Raw genomic sequence first — 23,091 nt, 5'->3', positions numbered from 1 at the left:
ATTGGTGCCTAATCATAGTTTGCCTAATTAATGTGTGTGTGTCCTCTATACTGCTATGGCTCTCAATAGATTCGGTGGTTGGAGTTGGATTAATACTCCTTGACAAGTTCTGTTGCTAATTGCTAATTTCTGATTACGTTTCTGGCTACAAAACATATTGATCATTTAATGATTGTTGAAATACTAAAATATTTGTTTTCAAAGGTGTCCAACGAACCCTAATTGAAGTAGCTGTTTAGTAGGATCATGATTTTTCATACCATTGCATGAATGACTGCCTGACACATATTATTATATTTATGATTAACAATGAAATGATTAATTAGTTAGAAACTAGTTGTTATGAATACAGGTGCCATCAGTTGTCAAAATATGTTCTATGTATAGTTCACCCAAAATGAAAGCTTAGATTTAATATAGCATCAAATATGGAAATGGTGCATTAAATATAGATGGTCACACATTTGAGCATCCATGTTTATTAATTATTAGTAAAAAAAACAAAAAACAAAAACAAACAAAAAACGTACATTTTTTAGTATCGTGAGAGTTTCGTATTGTGACCGAGTCATGACATGTATTGTTGTATGTGTATTGTTAGGGTTAGGGTCATACCCGTTTATTATATTCAAACCTTCTTTCTATCATTAATTATAATAATCCAGTGACAAAAGAATGATCTGATTGACTAATCACCATCAATCGCCCACTTGATTAATCACAGACAAAAGTTTTCGGAAACATGCTGCTTAAATATGCAAATCGCACAGTATTTAATTAACACATAACACATTTGCATATAGCCTATTTCTAACAGATATCCGAACATTAGATAAAGCCAAGTTTAAAATTCTTGTTTCATTTTGTTGACACAGTGCAGATTTTGCATTACCCTTTTTTTACCACTCCATAAATCAGAAAGTTCTGCCTGGGTTCAAAAAGCACAGCACAACGTTTCAAACATGCCTGTTTCTTATCGCTACTAGTATACTGTTTATCACACTTCAGAAGTATGTGTAGTATTTACTATAATAATAGAAACCCGTCATAAAAACCATTCAGTGTCATTGTAGGGTGTAGCGTTAATATTTGTTTCAATTGCAGTTACTGGAATAACCAAAACCATAAATCAGAAGGGCGTATTGTAATACTTTTGGCATGTAGTGTGTATGCAGATTAAGTGGCTACCTTTGAGCTTTTCTATTTTCTTTATGTCTTCATTTACGTATGACTTTGTAGCACATGACTTGCCTATTGTAAATTGTAATATTTGTTACATGTCGTTGCCTTTCTTTGAGGATGTTGCTGGGCGTTCCAAATGAGCGATTATTGTCAGCGAAGTCCACTTCAACAGATAACCTGTTGCTCAGGGATCAGTGAACACTATAGGGACGCCATCAATCGGAACGCATTAACGCATTAACATTAAAAACAACAAACTACCGAAGAACTATAGATACCCACTACTATATATTTATACTATATTATTATCTTAGTCATGTATATTGCATTAAATTTATGAGGGGAGTAAGGGAATATAATTAATTATTAGATATATAAATCTGTGGCAGTTTCTGTGTATAGTTTTTACCTGCGTTTAGGCTACTGTTTTTAAAACAAATATAGTTTATAGAAACCTTAACCATAATCATAGTTGGGTCAATCCATGAAACCGGTGCCTTTTCCACTTGGAAAAAAATTTAAATAAAATAAATTTTTAAATATCCATGAAATGAAGACACCTTAAAATTACAAGAAATGTTATTGTGCCATCTTAGACTATGTAATTTATTATTTTATGACTATTTTTCTACCTCATGTTTTGGTATTTTGTCAACCCTGTTACTGATACAAGTGTTACTAGATACCATAGTTTAATTAGAACTATATGATAGTTTTTTTTACAAATATGAGCAGCATTTTACGCAGACAATCATTAAAAACAGGGTGACATCTAATCTATGTCACCCCTGTTACCCAGTACAGTAACAGGTTTGACGATTTCAAACTAATTAGCTAATTTCTAGCTAATAGTCAAGTTCACAAAATCACGTTGTACACTTTGAAAGGATTTTACATGTAGATACTGATTATATTAAATGTAATACATTTTTAAATTTTAAATTTTAAAAATGGTAACAGTATTGACCCTCAGTCATAAATCATCAAAAATAGAGCATTATAGAATTGAGAGAGAAACGTGCTTGTGTTTTAAGCGTAGGAATCCTGACTATATCTAAAACAAACAATATGCAATTGTGATTTTTATATCATTTTGCCTTCATTTTGCAAATTAACAAAATTTCCCTGCTGAAAAAGAAAAATCCAAATTCATCAGGGCAAAAACGTTACCCTTATCAACATAAATGCTTTTAAAAGTGAGAAATTAGAATAATATTGAATTGACTTTTTTGATGTAATATTGATGAAAGAATACATAGTATGTTTTTAAATTGCAAATTTATTTGTTGTTATATTAAATCTATGTTTGATTATTTCTTAGGGATGCAAAAGGCACCAATTTCATGGAATGACCCAGTTACATTTTAGCATGATAGTGAGGAGCCATGCATGGTTACCTGTGGTTCTTAACTCAGAATTACTGTTGGGGAAAGTTCATTTTAAAAGTAATGCATTACAATATTGCGTTACTCCAAGTAAAAATAACTAACTGCATTACTTAGTTACAGTGAATAAATTGGAAAACAAAGTAACTTCCATTATTCCATTACTTAAAAAAAAAAAAAAAGTAATTCAGATATTTTGTTGATATTTCGGTTTTAAATGGGTTTAAAAATGGGTTACTTTGCTAGTTACTTGATAAAGTAATCTGATTACAACTCGTGTTACTTAATGCGTTACCCCAACACTGGTCAGAATACTTTTTATTTTAAGCCTATAAAATGTTAACATTTATAGACTTTTTATAGTTACTGTTGTTAATATTTAATTTTAAAGCTCAATATGCATTTCAATTTAATTTCTTATTTTAAAGGCCTTACATTGCTTACTGCTTTAACCTCATTATGTCACTCAGTTCCAGTAAAAGATTCCTTTTCGTTCATTAAATCACACCGACTGGATTGACAAGTCAGTTTATTTAAAGATGAACTCTGATGTGAAGCTTTCCTGTTCGTTGGCCAAAAATTTCCACCTCTGTGTGTGTGTTGTAAAACTGGTTATACAACTATTTAGATATCGCTGGTGGGTTTATAAACACAGCCTGTGCTGCCTCTCTGCTTAAAAGCGTTCCATGATTTCAGTCAAAGGACTGTGTTTGGTTAATTTTATGAAGTCAACTGATTAGATTGAAACATGGCATGTATTGTCTTTCCACACATTTGTCATGCACAGCACAGTCGAATCACGAAACTGTGGCTTTGTAGATCTATTGTGGCAGGATGTGTTTGCTTTATCTACTGGAATGTACTGGGTTTAATGTCATCAGAAGACTGGGGCACAACATTTTACAGGTAGGTTCAGACAGATTTTCATCCATTAAGATTCTCATAAAATACGCTAAAACTATAAGATGAAAACATAAAAATGTTCACGCAAAAGTTAACTGAAAAAATTGAAACAACAACAAAAGTTTGTCACATCTTGAGAAGACACCTGCTGTCATAAGATGCCAGCATCTTTTAGAAACGAGGTACTGTACAACTGGGGCGATACCCACTCATCTATTACAGGTCAGTGGTGGTACCCTAAGCCGGTACACAAATGAAAAGATACTAATATGTACCATTTAGGGGTAAATGTACCTCTTAGCTTTTGTACCTTACAAAACCTTCCTAGTGACCTAGTTTTGAGCGCATTCTGATAACACAGTAAGACTGAGCCAGAATAAAACACAATGGCAGAGCAGTCTTTACTTTGCTATAAACATATAACTTTAATATAATTTTCTGCAGTTATTTGATCCATTGTATATTTCACATGCCATGTTAATGAGTGCATTGTTTTGTTGAGTTTAAGCAAATTTTTTGAACACCGTCACCAGTCTTTTGCATGCTGTTTTGGTTCTATTGTCCTTTGCACAGCAATAAATAAAAGGCTCATTCATATCCTTGTGACTGTCAATTCTTAGAAACATCGATGTGACTTGGCAGAACATTTGGTCTTTTGCTCAAAGCAAAGGTGTTGACACACAGAAGCGCATCACATGCAGAGTTTCATTTTTAACTGTATATCAGCTATTACCATAGCCTCAAAACCAAGCCTCAAATTTTAGTTGATAGTATATATATTAATGTTTTGAATGTGTTTGTTATTTTGTCAGGACAAAAATATAAACGTGACGTTGTCACATCATATCCTGTTAAACACATCACGGCCGGGTCCTAAATAATTTTGCATGCTAAGTCTAGTTTGACTTTAGCCAGAATTCAGATGCATTTTTATTAACATTGTGGGAAGGTTGATTTTGTGAGACAATTTTCAGAGTGAATAATAAGCAAATTTCTATAACTGACCATGTGGTTTTGAACCATGAATTTAATTTGCACCCTTCTTCTAAATGTGTTGTAATGGAACCTTGTGTCATACGTGCCATTAACACTTTATTGGGAAATTGGAGGGTTATTGTAGGTATGGGTTAATGGGGTATGGTATAATATATAAGGGTTAATAGGGTATGTTACATATGTATGAGTTAATTGGGGTATTATTATGTAAGGGTTAATGGGGTATGGTATTATATGTAAGGTTTAATTGGTTATGGTACGGTATGTAACGGTTAACAGGGAATGGTACAGTATGAAAGGGTTAATGGGGTACAGTATGGTGCAGCATGAAGGGGTTAATGAGGTATGGGAAGGTATGAAAGGTTTACTGGGTTATTGTATAATATGTAAGTTAATGGGTTATAATAAGTAAGGCTTAGTGAGTTATCATATAAAATGTAAGGGTTAATGGGGTATGTAAAAGTAATTTATGGAATGGTATCTACTAAAGTGAATTGTATTTTACTGTACTACTGTATTATATAATTTCATACACTTTTATTTTGAGTGGCCTGAAGATGAAGAATAAAACAAGTGTTTCAGTTTATGCTCATGTCCTTTAGTTTTTTTAAGTTTTAGTATTTCCTATATCTAGATTCCTACTTCCTATGTCTATACCTATAGACATCTCTGAATTCAATAATGAAATGCCTTTAACTGAAAATTGAGTGTTTAATCTTATCATTATACATTACTGACACTCTATCCTCCAATTTGATACTGTTAAGTGCTTTGACACAATCTGTATTGTAAAAGCGCTATATAAATAAAGGTGACTTGACTTGACTATATATCGCTTACCCTTGTTTCTATATACTCCTTCACATCCTCTTCCTCTCCCACTCTTGTTACAGAATTGACTTCACTTATGTTTTGATCTGCTTTGCTCTGCAGGGCTGCATTAGATGCTGAAGTAAGCTGGATTGTAAACGATACAGCTGGAGAGGAGGTGAGCCGAATATGTGTACTAAAACATGGCCAAAAGCTAGCAAAGTGCGTAACAATGACTATGTCAGACAATCTATCTGCACTCTTTCTTTAGGCAGTGCCAGCCTGCTCTTTGAGACATGCCATAAAGAAAGAAGACAGTCTGAAGAGAAAGTTTAGCTTCTTGGTGCCTATTCTGCAGTGGAATGATTCTTTTATTAATCCACATTGGCAAAAGCTCCAGAATGAGCCGCTGCCGTATGGCTGGAAGGACCAGCCTCTCGATGGTAAAGTTACTGTAAACACCAGCACTTCAAACGAGGAAACAAAGCCATAAAACATTCACAAAACATTTTTTATTTCCGTCTTATAACAGAAATAGGCAAGACACTTTATCTGCTTTCACATCCCGCCAACAGTCATCTGTTTAAGAGAAAAACATCAGATACCTGTGTGCGTTGCGCTGTGGTGGGTAACGGAGGTATTCTGAATGGATCCAGGCAGGGGAAAACCATAGACAGTCACGATTATGTTTTCAGGTTTGTGCATTCTATAAGAAAAATCCAATATGCTAAGTCAAAAGATGACAGAATTTTCATTTTTGGGTGAACTATTCCTTTAAGCTGAAGTAATCTTTTGAAGTTAAAGGTGCCATAGAATGCATTGATATTATAGTTTAAATTGCTCTCTGATATCTACATAGAAGGTATGTGGCTTAGGTAAGGGCAGAAAATCTCCAGAAACAGTTGTACATCTCCATTTAAAACCCTATGATTTGTCCCTTGAATGAAATGATCTGTTATCACCTTATTTGGAAGGGTCATGAATAATAATGTTGATCTCTGCTCTGATTGGCTGTTTCACAGTGTGACTCATTTCAGTAGCTCACACAGCAGGAAAGAAACACAGGGAAATATATATTTCAATACTTTCTCGCACAGTTATATCGTTGGGTAATTATACTGTAAATAAAATGCGGGCATCAGGGAGTCGCTATTAATATGCGGGCACTGAAACTGCTTTCAAATGCACGATCACTTTTTAGTTTCACTTTCGAGATTCGCGATCGCATGAACTCTGTTTATACTATGGAGTGGCAGTACTTACCACACATTTTACAAGATCAGATGTTTGTCAGTGGTGCTCAGGATCTGTAAATCATTCGCCATCATCCTCAGTCATCTCTCCTTACTCTGTTTATATGGTAAGTGAAATCTTATGCACTGTAATGTAAAGGCTACCGCTAGCAAGAAGCTAAGCATGTCCGTTTAATGGCTCGCGTTATAACATAACATTTATTTCCATGATCTGCCATTTTCGCTATTATCCTCGCTAGTTTCTTCACAATACTTGCAGAATGTCTGATGGTTCGGCTGGCGGCTGGCCTAGAACATGGGCTGGTATACGTTATGCAAATGTTGGGGGCGTAACTAGTGATCCCGACTGTAACGTCACAGTCAGTGTTATGTTCTGATTCGCCTATTTTTCAGTGGTCTTTTGCATTCACAAGATTTACATAAGAAGGAGGAAACAATGGTGTTTGAGGCTCACAGTATGTCATTTCCATGTACAGAACTCTTATTATTCAACTATGCCGAGGTAAATACAGTTTTCCATTCTATGGCACCTTTAAAATAGTCTCTACCACCCCAGTTTAAAGGTGCACTCAGAAATGTTTCCAGTTTTTTTCAAACCCATACATGTCAAATGAGTAGCCTAATAAAACCAGTTTTATTTTACATGGAGCTGTTTGCCTCATGAGTTCAGAAATGTTAAAATCACATGACAGACCACATCATCGCTGTAATCCCCTGCTCTTGGAATAAAAGTGCATTCAAGCCATGTTTCAATTACTGGAATTACCAGATTCTAAAAAGCATTCACATTGTCGTAGAACTTATTACAAATTCCTTTAACTGGGAATTTTCTGAGAGCTACGAGTTGTATCACCTAACCACTGTCGATTCATTTCGGTGCTATATTTAGACGTTGATTGTGTTGTCATACAAATGCATAATTCAGCTCTTGAGTAGAATGTCACCTGTCGTCTTCTTGAAATTACAGTAATTACAAAAGTGAAAGTAACATGATGTGAGGCCAAGTATGGTAACCCATACTCGGAATTTGTGCTCTGCATTTACCCAATCCAAATGCACACACACAGCAGTGAGTAGCGAACACACACACACACACACACACACACACACACACTCGAAGCAGTGGGCAGCCATTTGCTATGGTGCCCGGGGAGCAATTGTGGGTTCAGTACCTTGCTCAAGGGCACTTCCGTTGCGGTTATTGAAGGAGAACACTGTTTATTCACTCCCCCCCCCCCACCCACCATTCCTGCTGATACTGAGACTCAAAGCTGTGACCTTTGGGTTACAAGCCCGACTCTCTACTCCTCAGGCTACAACTGCCTCAAATGCCAACAGTGACTGATGCATCAACACCAATAGTAGTTACATTACAGCTTATTATTTACTTTTAGGAATAGTTCACCCCAAAATAAAAATAAAAATTGCTGAAAATGTATTCACCCTCCGGACATCTAAGATGTCGATCAGGGGTAGGTAACGTCAGTCCTGGAGTGCCGCTGTCCTGCAGAGTTTAGCTCCAACCCTAATCAAATACACCTGAGCAAGCTAATCAAGGTCTTCAGAATTACTCGGGCTACAGGCAGGTGAGGTTTTTTTCAGGGTTGGAGCTAAACTCTGCAGGACAGCGGCACTCCAGGACCGACGTTGCCTACCTCTGATGTAGATGATTTTATTTCGTCATGGGAACAGATTGGAAGAAATTTAGCATTAAATCACTTGCTCATCAATGGATCCTCTGCAGTGAATGGGTGCCGTCAGATCACAATAATTCACAAGTTATCTACACCACTCCAGTCCATCAGTTAATGGCTTGTGAAGTGAAAAGCTGCATGTTCATAAGAAACAAATCCATCAAGTCGTTTTAACTTTAAAATGTCTCTTCTGGCCAAAATATCAGCCCATAACAACACTTCCAATGAAGGAATAACTATTCCTTTAAATTAATTTAAAGATAATTTTAAATATTGGCTGTTTTATAGCTAGAATGCACTGTACATAAATTGTTAGATTATTCCATTTTCTGTTGTATAATCTAAAATACACTAAACCAGCAACTAGAACAAAATATCATGAAATATATCAAATGTTAGAAAACTGATGAAAAAAACAAAAACGATTAACTGCATGGGCTAAATATCTAAATCTAAAATATCATTCAGAAGCATTTTCCCCTGAGCCCTAGTGTTTACATTAGTAGCCTATAGTTATACTTCTATGACAGCACAACCATGATGCTAATAATAATTATCATTATTTACAGGGTAAATGGGGCAATAATCCAAGGGTTTGAGGATGATGTTGGGACAAAGACGTCTTTCTACGGCTTCACCACCAACTCTCTGAAGAATTCATTAATTGGTTATTACGAAGACGGCTTCGACAAAGTGCCACGTGACCCGGTAATTGACCCTCTCATTCACAATTTAGGAATTATTATAAGTTCTCAATTGTCATTTGTTGCCATCTGCTGGCCTGCCGATGAATTACAGTGAAGTTTTTGATGTCACAGGGCATTGGATATATTATTATTCCTGCCGAAACTCGAGACTATGTGATGCTGGCAGCTGCCATCAAGGGTGTGTCTGTACCCTCGGGACCTGATAAAGGTGACAGGTAGGTTTAACAATATGATTTCTACACATAATAAATTCTTATTATTATTGTAATCATTTCCTCCTTTTCAGTTCATGAATTTGAGTTGAATTGGCCAGGTCTCCTAAAACAATTAACATTGACAAAAACTCATTACTGATTATTAGACTATTAATATATTGAGCTAACATATACTACTAATACTAATAAATGTGGATATAACACATATGTAGCATACTAATGATACGCTTTCAGAACATTCAGTAATATCAGAACATAGGCCATTCATTGTCGTGTAAAATATGTGAGAAACAGTTATACTTATAATACAAGCTCATGCTCCAAAATGATTTAAAAAACATAGAAATAACATAATCACTTTGCTGAATTCATTGTTGATGTTGAAATTAAAGGCAATAAATGTACCTGAATTCACTCTGTATAATTAGCCACATTTCAATTCAAATATTAATCATTTGTGTTTCATTAAAATTGCCTATATAAGTTTTTTTATGATCATTTGTTTATATGTAAATAATATTGAACAATGAAATGTGTTATGAATTTCTTTACATTTTATTCCATTTTTATTTTGCTTCCTTAAATTTAAACAATTATGTTTGCTACTTGAATTAATTTGCATTACATTGGAATTCTAAAAGGCATTCTACCAGTTTGTGTATTATTTTGTTTTCATTTCAACATTAGCTTGTACTTTGCATACTAACTAACTGCTGAGTTTATTTGATTATTAAAACAGGGCCTCAGAACTTTTTGGATATAATCCTGAAACACATCAGTTCAAGATGATCCATCCATCCTTCATTCAATATGTGACTCAAAGGTGAGAACATTTTCCTACACATTAGTCTACATATTATTTTGTCACATTTTTTCCCTCTCCCTTAATGTAATGCCTTGGTATTATTTATTAACAGGTTCCTAAAATCTCCACTGCTCGAGCAATATAGAGATGTGTACATGCCCAGCACGGGTGCACTGATGCTTTTGGTAGCTTTACACACTTGTGACCAGGTCAGCAAACATCAATGTTTTTTTATCAATAAAACAGCATTTGAAATTCTTATTGATAAAAGCTTTTTATTTATTGTTAGATTGGCCCCCGAAACCTACTGGTCCAGCTGTTGTTGAATAGATGTTGTTCTTGCTGGCTCTTTCCTCAGGTCTCTGCATATGGCTTTATCACAGAAAATTACCAAGACTTCTCAGACCATTACTATGACAAGGTGATGAAGCCTCTGGTCTTATATGCCAACCATGACATGGAGATGGAGGGACGTTTGTGGAAGAAGCTGCACTCTCAAAATGCCTTGTGGCTATATCAGAGACAAAAAAGGGCATGATGTCACTTCAGTGAATCTTGGGACATCTGAAAAGAAAACAAAAAACAAAACAAAACAAGTAGAAAGATTGCATAACAAAATTACCAAAGCAGTATTTTGTTCTGGTGCGCCCTGATTCTCCTGCAGCCTTTATAGGCAACGTCATTGAGAATGTTCAACTAAATATTGAGAAAGGTAAAATATCAATGCTGATTTTACTGATATTTAGTGCTGTACTCTCAATCACAATACCCTCTGGAAAACTGGGTTTGGCTCTTTTGGCCATATCTAGAAGACAAGAATTTCTGTGTGAACATAGGTGACTTTAAATGAACCGCAATGACATGGCGTCCCCCAGGGTTCAATCCTAGGTCCTGTCCTATTCAATCTCTATATACGTACGCTAAGCTAAATAATGTGGAACAACAAAATACCATGCTATAGCCATGCAGTTCAACCTTGCTCTATCTGCAAGGGCATTCAGTCATTAACAGCAGATAAGATATTCATACTTTTGGCATTTATTTTGAAGTGCTATCATTAAAACCTAAACACACTGAAATGTTAATAGGATAAAATGCTTACAAAATCACAAGAGTTGAGACAGCTAGATATTGTCACGTTTATGTTCTGTTTTGGTACTGTTTCTTCGCTTGAGTTCCTTTGTTAATCTGTTTCCTTGTTTATTAATTAGCTTTACACCTGTTCTGTTTCCCCTGATTGCCGTCACCTGTTATTTAAACCCTGTGTTTTGCCCTATAGCTCCTTAGTTCCAGTATTAATGTTGATTTGCGTTTATCTCCTGTGTTTCTCCTGCCTGTTCCTTCACGTGGATTCATGATTAAATACTCTCTTGTTTATTTTTACTCCTGCGTTCTACAGCCACATGACAGATATATCCAGAGGTTTATATATCTATCTGACTTGTGTCCTATACCTGTCATTAGTGATTGCACTTCATTTATTTTCCATGACCAGCACCATCACATACAAAAATAATGTGTATTGTTATGCCAAATATTTAATATACAAATTTATTACTGGTATAGTTTAGCGTTCTTGTAGCTCAAACAGAACTTGGTGCTGGCAACAGCAAGATCAAGGGTGCACTTATCATGGATTGCATGAACTGATAATGTGTATATTACTTTGGATAAAAGCACCTGCCAATTTAAAAGCAAATGATTAAGAATGAATTCAGAATACAGGGTGATTTCACACTCAACTATGGAAGTAAACTGGCGTTTTTGTCAAAACTTCATCCCTTGGAGTCAATCAAAGGATGAAGCAAAGTAATTTGGAGGTGAGCTGGTTAAATAGTCAAGGGAATCAGTTCCAGGTATGGAGTTTATGAGGAAGAGGGTCTGGCTGCAGACAAAGGGCGAGTGGAGCTCCACTTAAGAGCGGAAATACATCCCCTCCACTAGCGACGCGTCCGCCATGTTGGTCCGGGCAAGAATGCAAGAATTTTTTTATTTTTTTTATAATTATTAATTTGGTATAAAATAATCTAATGTACATTAAATGAAATTACGTTTTTTCTTTGTGGAAATTGCTTTCTGTCTTCAACCCCAAAATTTCAGCTTGTCTTGTGCTTCAGGTCAGAACACATTACAGATACATCTTTAAGTACTAATAATTGACCATCATTGATAAAATGGAATAAAATCAGTAAATACAAATCAAAAATTGACACACTGGTAGTCTGCTTTCTATATTTTCATAGTACTCTATGGATACAGATAAACTCCACAACAAACAATAAGAAATATAACTGATAATCTTTTATGGATCCAGTAAAAGTTACAGCGGTAACACATTATACACTGATAATAAATATAGTAATATAGTAAACATATAGTAAAAGTGATATGTGATATTTAAAAAGTATAATACAAATTGTAGTAAAGTGATAATAAAATAGTGAGTACAAGAAGACAATAACATATAAGTGATATTATAATAGATTTCAGTTCTTGCTTTCCATGAGAATAGAGTAATTCTCCTCTGGTTCCCTCAAGATTTTCCTATGGGTTTTTATAATGGCTTTTTACAAATAATGAATAAAATACGGTCTGTGATAAACATAACTTGATAATACTTTTGCTCTACAATGCAAATTACACACACCCATGCTGAAAATGCAAATTTTCAAGCAGTTATCAAAACACAAATCTCTTATTTTAAGAACTGGTTTCACCACAATATTAATTTGATTAGTCAGTTATACAACAAAGAATGAACACTCTTTTCTTATGATGAATTCCCTTTTTATTGTAAAATACCAATTACTCAATAGTTATTGGTTCAATCTCTTCAGGTACTCACATGTTATGTAGCGGTATTAATAAAGAGATATGAAATAATGTTTTTCATTAAATCCCAAGAGTAATAGAGCTATTCGTACTCTTTTCCAAAGAGAAATTGTTACTGTACCTTATGTTTTGTCTCATTGGACCTCTTTATTAAATTGAAAATTGATTTGCTGGATGTTACCGCAGAAATATTATCTCAGAATTAAGATTAAAGAAGTTTCTTATAAGCTCATTCATAGATTTTATCCAGCAAATCATTTACAAAAAAACAACAAAAAACAAACAAATGTAAATTGTATTTTCAGCAATGAATATGAGGAAACTGCACTTTCACTTATTTTGGCACTGTACATATTCAGTTTCATTCAGTTCATATTCAGACCTTTTTCACGCCTATGGAAAATGCACTCTTTGGCTTTACTGACTAGGAACAGTATTTTTACTTAATTAGTTTACTTATACTGCCGACCAAATTTCACGTTCATAAGTGTAAATTTACTAATAAGAAACCCAATTTTATGGTTTTGTTGACTGAAATATATATATAATTATATACATATTGACAGTATAAGAGATTCTTTGAATAAGAAAGTTGTAAGAACTTTGAAAGCTTGTGAACTTTTGTAATATATTTATTTATTTGATTTTGATATATGTATACGTGTATGTATATAGGGCCTATGGTCTTGTGTCTTTGTTTAAAACTTTTATACTTACCTCCCCCTGCAACTCTTTGTTGTAATTTATTTTTCAATCCTTTTCCTTTTCTTTTTTGATGTTATTTCTTGATAAAATATTGTATGTTATTGTTCTTTGAATAATAAAAAAAAAATAGCCCAATGGCATTTCGAGGGGGGTCCCCTGATAAAAATCGCTAAATATCACGTTATTGGTTTCGCTTCAACCCGCGGCAACATATTTTAAAGTAGCACAAGGGGAAAAAATCAGTTGATAGATGACAATGGTCAGCTATATTCCTTTTCATAATTTTCCAGGAAATTTGATTTTGGGGCTTCGTTTAGAGAATATAAAATTGTATTTAATGCCATTCCTAGTGGTATAAAAACTCTATTGAAAGGAGAGCAAACCTTTAATCCTGTTTCTATATATAGGCCTAACAATTCTATTTCAGCAAAAGGGATTTTGACTGTTGAGGACAAATTCAATAACCGCTTTGTTCGAAAGCATATCAGCAGAAAATCTATTCAGCGTCTTCTTTTAAATGGATGGCTTTGTACAACGTTAACTGGAGTGTTGCTTGGTCTCTTCCGCACAAACATTTATTAATAAACAAACTAAAATAAGTCACATTTAAAATATTACATAGATGCTACCCTTGTAATAGTGTACTTAATAAGTATATGCAAAATATTGGGGGGGGAAAGTACTTTCTGTTATATAGAAGAGACCATTGTACATATTTTTTGTGGATGTGTTTATGTTAAAATTTTTGGAATGAGTTATGTACCTATCTCTCAGATAAAACAAATGTTAGAATATGTATCAACACTTTTTCTTTTATTACAACTCTTGTATTCAATATATTGTTTTATTCACAAGTGTACATTTTTGGGTTAGAACCCAGTACTGTCAATTTTTATGGTTGACTATAATTCTTAAGTTTTGTCTTTAATGGGCATACATTTTATTTATTTATTTATTTTTAAATCATTCAAAAGTCAAAAATGGCTTTCAATGTTTAACCTTGTATAATGTCCCCCCTTTGGTTTATGTTATTTATTTATTTATTTGTTGTCTTTTAGTTTATTTATTGTTTTTGAGGTTGTTGTGGTTTTGTGCTTGTTAAGTGTTTTGGCATCAATAAATACATAAATAAATAAATCCGATGGAAAACCGCGGACTTGGCAACACTGAGTGGAGGTGACGTATTTCCTGTTCAAGAGTGGAGCTCCACTGGCCCATGGTCTGCAGCCAGACCCATCTCAGTTTATGGGAAATGGAGTTCAGGGAGATAATAGTCAGTACTCAGGTGAGGGAGCCCTCTGGTGGTGAGCAGGAGGATCTACAGAGGCTATGATTGGAGCTTGGCAATATATTTTTTATATTTTTGAAAGTCTCTTATGCTCACCAAGGCTGCATTTATTTAATCAAAAATACAATAAAAACAGTAATATTGTGAAATTATCATTTGAACGGACTATTTTCTATTTTAATTTTAAAAAGTAATTTTTTTAAATTAGAATTTTCAGCATCATTACTTCAGTGTCAGTGACTCTTCAGAAATCATTCTAATATACTGATTTGCTGCTCAAGAAACATTTCTTTTTATTATAAGGGTTGAAAACTGTTGTGTTGCTTCATAGTTTTGTGGAAACCATGATACACAACGCTGAAAAAAATAAGAAGTTAAATTTACTTCATTTTTATTTTGCAAGTTTTTGCAGGCATATTTTTTAAGTCAAATTTAAATACAGGATTAAGTAAAAGCTACTTAACTAAGTTATCTAAAATTAGTAAAGGAAATAAGTAAATTTAACATGGCCAGGTAGAGTTTGATGAGTAATTTCTACTTAATTATTTTAAGTTTACCCTACAATACTCAAGTACATTTCACTCAGACACGGTTTGTGAACTTTACTCAAACAACATGGCACTGAAAAATAAAAAAGCCTATAAAGCATGTGGTTAAGTTACAAGCACGTATGTAAACAAGTAGACTGTTCGTTATTCATTTTAAGGTAATATGTTGACTCAGTATAGTTATTAACTGAATGAACACAGAGACCTGAATACTTGGCACATGATACACAATGACCTGAATGAAAATCAGTGAATAGTGTTTGAGTATGAATGGGTCATTTTGAGTAAAAAATGAACTCCAGATGTCACAAAACAGCAAGTTACTTAACCTTACAACAAAAGCAACCACAAAACAGTGTAAATACATCTCGAAAACAGTAAAAAAATCAAAATCAAAAAATAACAAACAATTCCAAGTAAAATATACCTGTAAGTTCAAACTTTAAATTCTACAAGCTTAATATTGAATTTACTCTTTATTTAAATTCTTGCCTGAAAAAATTATTTAGTAGTATTTATAGTAGTATATAGACAAGCTGTAGTATTTACTTCACCACAAAATCATTTTTATCAGTGAACCCTTCAAATGTTTGGGGTAAGATTATAAAAGAAAGAAAGAATGTGACACTTGACACTGAAGACTGGAGTAATGATGCAAAAAAATAAAGTTTTGCGTCACAGGAATGAATTATATTTTAAAATATATTACAAAATTACTGTTTTACTGTATTTTTGATCAAATAAATGCAGCCTTGGTGAGCATAAGAGACTTCTTTCATCTTGAATCATCTTAAATCTACTTCCCAGGGATATAAAAGAGAATCTTGGATAGTTTGCCTAGGATTGCCGTTTGTTTATACAAAATAATCCATGGTTAGAAAGACTCGAGGGTGAATGAGGGGAACTATTTCCAAATATGTCACAGTGATGTACTTGATGGCACTTCATTTTGTTTTTAAAATATCCTTTGCTTTGTGCGGTAAATCTAACTCTATAAAATACCTTCAAAAGAAATTAAACTGTTTTTTGCTTCAAGGTACTGGTTTCCCCCCAGGTTTTAGCTTGTGATCACTGTGATAATGACATTAACTGCTTTATTTAAACATGCCCCAGGTGTGCAACATCTGTTTGTGGGATATCCGGAAGGCGATAGCAGCCCCTGATCCTTTGATCACCGCGCACCCTTATCTTTGTGGGAGCAGGTGAAGGGATGCAGAACCACAAGCCGTATTCTTCGGTTTTCACCTGGTTCTCCACAGCACACAGTCTCATTCAGGCACTTGTCAGAGCCATATTCACTATCCTGTTCCAGATGACTTCATTTGAGAGGAGACAGGAAGCACTTTGATCTTTGGCTGAAGAAAGAGACTTCTAGATCACAGTGTTTAAGTTTAAGCATATAAATGAGCCCATGGATGGTTGAACTTCTTCAGTTTCATATTAGCATACCCTCAGAAAATTGCACAAAACAAACTATGAGTTCCATTAGTTTTAAATTACTGCACAACATACAACAAGTGAATGCATGTTTTTGGGGATGAGCAATGGAGCCATAAACCCAAAGAAAGGACAAATCGCACATGAGATCAGTTCTTTCTCCTAGACAGCAATGAGATTAAATGTCTTTTGCTTCTCCGATTTTTCTCCTGAGGAAACCCCCAGTAATTTCACACGTCTCCTTTAGAGTCTCAAGAGGAATCTCAACAATGTCTCAAACCATGCTCGCATTTACTAAAGTGTGAAATCAACTTGAAGATCTCAGTAGTTATACGTTTCCATCCGAAGCTGTGAATTTAACTTATGCACAAAATAAGAATATCGCATAAAATGTTTGAGAATAAACACTGTTTCCATGCCATATTCAAGAGAATAAAATCATCGCTTCCTGTGAAAGTGGGACAAAGTATCAATAATAAAAATTAAAGTTGCTGAAACCCGGGGAAGCCTCTGGCTCTTTTTTTCCCTACAAAATAAACAGCTTGCACAACAACAAAAGCTGACAGGTTATTTTGCATTCTGGAATACATTTCTGTGAGACGGTTATGGGAGGTGATTATATACCAATTCACTTTAATGACCAGCTTTGGCTCAGGCATTTTTATAATGATTAAAATAACATGTGTGATAAAATCGGTGCACTGGTTAGTTTACTTATCTAATAAAAATGATCAGATTCAATTGAGCGTACAAGTTTTTATGCACATTTTTTGAATGTATGTGCATCTTGGCATTTCCATCTTTTATATGCAATATCCCGAAATTCACATAAAAATAGGTGGATGTAATCATATATATGCTAGTGTGATCTCAATTATTTTGCATCAAATTCTCCCAAAACCAAATTATGCAATGCTCTCCACACTAATTTTATTGCTCAGTACAAAAAAAGTAACCTAAAAACGGGAACATTTAAAGTAACTCAATGAACTAAATTGATCTCTAAACTAATATTAAATAAATTTACATTATTTAACATTACAGAATCAACTAAATAAAAATAATTTTTGCAGGTTAAATCAAGTAGAATAGCGCACTTTTATGCCACTATTAATGTATCATGTCAATGTTTGCCTTATTTGTGTTGTCTTATGTATACATTACATGTTGTTTGTTCAAATGATCTCATTGATGTAATAGGGCTTTCCATATTCTTAAAATATTTTCCATTTATCATTTTATATCACACACATTCACACACAGTACACATACACACAGTAAGATTTTTAATGGATTCTCTTATGCTTATCAAGGCTGTATTTATTTGATTAAAAATACAAAAAACAAAAAAAAAATGATTGCACTTTCTTATATTGGTTTCCTATTTTAATATACTTTAGAATTTTCATCAGCCATTACTCCAGTCTTCAGTGTAACGTTCCTTCAGAAATCACTCTAATATGCTGATTTATTATCATTGAAACTGTTGTGCTTCTTAATGTTTTTGGAACCTGTGTTACTTTTTTTTTCTTTGATGAATAAAAAGTTAAAAAGAACAGAATTTATTCAAAAAAGGAATGTCTGAAAGGCCAAGCACAATTGCTATATGGTTTATGTGGGTTTTTCAAGTCATCTGCAGGTAATAAACGAAGTATGAATAATGCTAACTGTATTTATTACCGTAGCCTATAGAAACTGTAAAATGTATTTTCTGCCTTATTCTGTGATTAAAAATGGGAAAGTAGGCTATATGAACAAATCATAAAATTGCCATTAGGAAAATAGGAAAAACATTGCTTCACAATTACCAGTAATTTGTTTTCTGTAGTGTATTTGATTTCTTAGCCAATTAAAAGTAAGATATAAGAAAATGAATAAATGAAACCTGTCAATTAGACCTAAAATATACATAAATAAAAAAGAAATGTCTTTCCTACTAACAAAGTCTTTTATCCATTTAACACATCCTGAGTAAAAGTATTAATTTCTTTAAAAAAAAAAGAAAGAAAGAAAGAAAAAAATTATTGACACCAAACTTGTGAATAGTACTGTTCATTGCAACACAAAATTTAAATAAACACTCTTCCTTTTAAATGTTTATTTATCAAAAAATCCTAAAAGATAAAAATAAAATAAAAAAATTCACAGGCCCCCAAAAATATTAAGCAGCAACTGTTTCCAACACTGAATATAAATCAGCATATTAGAATGATTTCTGAAGGATCATGTGACACTGAAGACGAATGATGCTGAAAATTCAGCTTCGCTTTACAGGAATAAATTATATTTCAAAGTACCTATATTAACATTAAAAAACTGTTATTTTAAATTGCAATAATATATCACAAAATTACATTTTTCCTGTATTTTTGATCAAATAAATGCAGTCTTGACGAGCATAAGAAACGGCACTGTATGACTATATGTAGCCTATTTTGTGGATTAACATGTTACTAATTTACTCATGCTATAGATTCATATCGAACATTTATTTAATTTTAAATCATTATTATACTGTACTTCACCAATAGCGAGATAAGATGAGGCTGGAGGAGCTCCGGTGAGCGTCGAAGGAAGGGTCCCAGAGGGCGGCAGAGCTGCCCCCTCCCACTGGGAGGACCGAGCCGCTCTGCCGCTGCTCTGCCGCGCCGCGCCGCTCCGCTCCGCTCCACTCACGCTGCTGGAGCTCTCTAAACACGCGCGTGCAGATCGCAGCCGACGCTCGGTGAGGAGTTTATCGACACGGACCGCCGAGAAAACAGCGCGTGAAAGACTCGAGCGCGAGCAGCAGCGGTCCAGAGTGCTCACACTTACAGCGAAGTGTGTTCATCGACTAAAAGAGTTGAATAAAGATGACTTTGAGCTCGTTGTTGTTGTTGAAGTGTCTGAACTGGAGAGAGTGAACCAGCGACTGATCCTGGACTCGCTGTTATGGCAGCAACCTAACGTTACATCGAAAATGAATACTTTACACTAAATTAATGGTGAGTATTAATAGAGAAGTATTACTGACGCTAAATACTATCACAATATTGTGAAAACAAGCTGTATTTCTGTTAGTGTGTGTTTAAATCGGTAGTTATCGCGCTAACGTTGGATAGATGTGATACTTAACTTCACCGAATTATGGTTTCATTTTCTAGTTTGCTCAAACAAAAATACTAACTTTAATTAGAGTTTCTGCGAGAATACAATATTGTTTAGATTGTAAAGTAGGAATAAAGTTCTGTTTATGTATGTATTTATTTTTTATAACACTGGCGGCGGCTAATACCAATTTAACGTTGCCTCTCAGTTCAGCTGTAGTAACAAAAACTGATATTTTGGCGGACTCTGTGGTTACCATGGTGATTTATTAATTTTTTTTCGAAAGGATCTCTGCAGATTGAATAAAAAAAGTTGCCAAATTTACATCAATTATACAAATTGAACAGCTACAGTGCTCTGTTAGATGTGCTTTAACTTAAACTAGCAGCAGTTTAAGTTAATGGTTTATGGTTGTATGGTGTTATGAAGAAATATCATTGTTTGATTATTTTGTGATGTCTGTGCTTAGACACATATGGACTGAACGGGTTGTGTAGTAAACCACGGCTAACCTAACCGAATATAGTTCTAAACCCCAGAAGAGTTGCTCCATCACCACTGCGTCCTTGCTCAACCTCAGGTTACTCCAGGACTGAACCTGTAGGTGTTCAGATATTTCTGTTCAGCACAAGGAAGTCTATAATGCTCGCAGAAAGCCCTCTATTAGCATCCCCATTCATCTCAATAGAGGTTACTCACTGTCAAACGCAGCCCCAGAAGTATGCAACCCTCACATTTGCTCGGTTCCTGATTTTGCTTTTTATCTCACACTCTTAAAAATAAATGTGCTAAAAAGGAGTTTTGCATAGAACAGTTGCATAGAATAAGTATTTTTGTGCCGTAAAATAACTAATCTGAAGAACATTTTTCCAGTGTAAAGAACCTTTTGTGCATTTGAAAGATTCCATTGATTATAAAGGTTCTTTATGGAACCAGTAAAGAACTTTAGGTAACACTTTATTTTAAGGTGTCCTTGTTACACGTTACATGTACTTACTATTAATAAATTATGCATAATTACATGCAAGTAACACTAAGCCAAACTCTATTCCTAACCCTAACCATATAGTAAATACATGTAGTTAATTAATATTACTCCGTACTTAAATGCATAATTACACTGTAACAAGGACACCTTAAAATAAAGTGTGACTACTATTTTTTATTTATTTACACCTGAGCCATAAAAGCCATGAGACTGATCATTGAAGCTGCAAGAAAATAACATCAGCACTAACTAAAGACCGCCCTTAGCTGTGATGTCCATGTAGAGCCCTTCAAAAAATCAGTCACTGGCAAGACATTTCTTATAGAAAAATGAAATATTTGTGATATGGAGTAGTTATAGCATGTACCAGCAGGGCTAACTGGATTATGTTTTTATTTTTAAACGTGATGCTTTAATTAACATGCTGACAGCATTCTTTTAATTAAGCAGAAGTTCTGTCTTTAAATGTATCTATTTTAAAGCAGTACAACGAACACATTCAGGTGGACCTTTGGCGCCTGCATTTTTCGAGTTTCCCACCAGTTTTTAAGAATGTGTCAAGTTAAACATTGTCCGACTATGAAAAACGTCCATTCATTGAGCTCAGAGTAGGTGTTTTTATTGAACACGTTTCTTGTAAATGTCCTCTAAGAAGTGCATCTTAAGGGATCAGGTTAATCATAAACCTGCCTAATTATTACAGAGTTTCATAAAGACAGATAATGTGTTCAAGTCATGTTGAAAAGATTGTGTATATATCAGTTAAAATGCACACGAATGCCATCACAAGTAATTATTCGGGATTTTCTTTGAGCTCAGAAAAATATGGATGAATGCATCTTCTGCATTCATGGTAAATTTGTTGAAATGTAATATTTGTCTTTTCATTTACAATAAAAGTTGCATGTACAAAATACGATAGTATTGTAACAATCACACTAGAAATAATGCTTCTGTTTAGAGCATCTTCAGAAACGGAGTAAAAACACCTAATGTGCATTTTTTTTAATCATCATTTTGTAGAAGAGTTAAAAAAATCTTGCTGTGTTTTTGTAGAGTAGCTACATTGTCATCTTGCTTCGCCCAACGTGATTTGAACACACCTGACGTCGTAATTACCATTTCCAAACTTCCCAGAATTACTTGAGAAAACCATGATTAGCGACTAACTCATTGCTTATTTTTTGCATCCCTGAAATTAAATCGATGGTTTGTAAACATGAGGGCCAGTTACTGGGCTTGTTTAACCGTTCACACCTTCGCATTCACCTGTCCTGTTTCTCCCCTTTTCTTTTTCGAATTGTGGATTTCCTCACAATAAAGAGCATCTGTAAACACACTCGTAAAGTTCAGTCAAAACGCCATAAATTCATCATAACAGCACTCCACCCTGGCTCAAAAACTCACACATTGGTTTGGCGCGACAAGACTATTGGCCCTGAGGGAAACGAAAGAGGACATGATTACAGCTATTGAGAGTGACAGCTTTGCTTACTCCCTCAGAGTCTTTTGGGTGTGTAGGCAAGACCGTGCAGCGTTATATAATGGAGGAGTGATTATGCGACGGCCGTGTGGTGCTCATTTAATGCTCACGCTGTGACCGAGACACCGGTCAGCCTGACCGCTGAATGTGGAGTTGCCATGTGCTGCGCTGCATATGGTTATTGTTGTTTTTTCTTTTCTTTGCCCCTTACTGACCACACTTACTTGTTAAGCCTGTGATTTAATTTAAATTTTTTATTTTTTGCTTTGACAGCATGTATGTTTGAAGACTTTTTTAGAGAAACATGTTTCTTTTGGCTTGTTTAAATGTTATTTTAGACTTAGAATACTAGCGTCAGCAGTTTTTTAAATAGTGATGTTAAGGCAATTACTACTACTACTACTACTACTACTACTACTACAGCTGCTCATATTTGGGGTTAGGCATGTAAGATATTATCTGTCATGTTTCCAGGCTGAATAAAAATAATTAATGAATTCATTCCTTAAAAAAAAAAAAATTTGAACAGAACCACAGAAAAAGGTCATACAGGTTTGAAATGACATGTGGGTGGCTAAATGGTAACAGAATTTACAGCACTGGGTGAACTATCCCTTTAAGCATGAATAATCCACCTGTAACCTTTCCTTGAGAAGAAATAGTTTGAAAGGTGAAAAGAGCCTTTAATTTGATCTCAAAGGCTTGCTGTCAAAGCGTCATAGTGGGCTTCTGTTCTCAGTATTACTTTCTCCCTCTTGCTGCTTTGCTCGTGC

The 23,091-nt window shown here is 34.4% G+C and overlaps 2 protein-coding genes across 5 annotated transcripts in view; both read left to right on the top strand.

Moving 5' to 3' along the window:
- Positions 1-3,239: 3,239 nt before the first annotated feature.
- On the top strand, positions 3,240-12,156 carry st6galnac2 (ST6 (alpha-N-acetyl-neuraminyl-2,3-beta-galactosyl-1,3)-N-acetylgalactosaminide alpha-2,6-sialyltransferase 2). Its single transcript, XM_058768439.1, has 9 exons — positions 3,240-3,473; positions 5,400-5,454; positions 5,548-5,719; positions 5,809-5,971; positions 8,793-8,931; positions 9,042-9,145; positions 9,885-9,968; positions 10,063-10,159; positions 10,309-12,156. Exons 1-9 carry the CDS (start codon positions 3,316-3,318, stop codon positions 10,486-10,488), a joined length of 1,152 nt encoding a protein of 383 aa, XP_058624422.1. The 5' UTR covers positions 3,240-3,315; the 3' UTR covers positions 10,489-12,156.
- Positions 12,157-19,422: 7,266 nt separating this feature from the next.
- Positions 19,423-23,091, top strand: part of LOC131536815 (caskin-2) — a 55,595-nt gene continuing 51,926 nt past the window's right edge. For all 4 annotated transcript variants that reach the window (XM_058769953.1, XM_058769950.1, XM_058769949.1 and 1 more), the window contains exon 1: positions 19,423-19,744. The gene's annotated coding sequence lies outside the window, so the exon portion shown is untranslated. The remainder of the gene's footprint in view (positions 19,745-23,091) is intronic.

This window comes from Onychostoma macrolepis, chromosome 03 (genome assembly GCF_012432095.1).
Source record: "Onychostoma macrolepis isolate SWU-2019 chromosome 03, ASM1243209v1, whole genome shotgun sequence".
Classification (NCBI taxonomy): Eukaryota; Metazoa; Chordata; class Actinopteri; order Cypriniformes; family Cyprinidae; genus Onychostoma; species Onychostoma macrolepis.
This window is presented reverse-complemented; position numbering and strand designations above follow the sequence as displayed.

Bases quoted from the DNA above. Each gene is read 5' to 3' on its own strand.
- st6galnac2 (XM_058768439.1), top strand. From the start codon at position 3,316: ATGGCATGTATTGTCTTTCCACACATTTGTCATGCACAGCACAGTCGA. The intron at 5,972-8,792 runs GTTTGTGCATTC...CATTATTTACAG, and splicing joins AGTCACGATTATGTTTTCAG to GGTAAATGGGGCAATAATCC. The intron at 10,160-10,308 runs GTCAGCAAACAT...CTCTTTCCTCAG, and splicing joins CTTTACACACTTGTGACCAG to GTCTCTGCATATGGCTTTAT.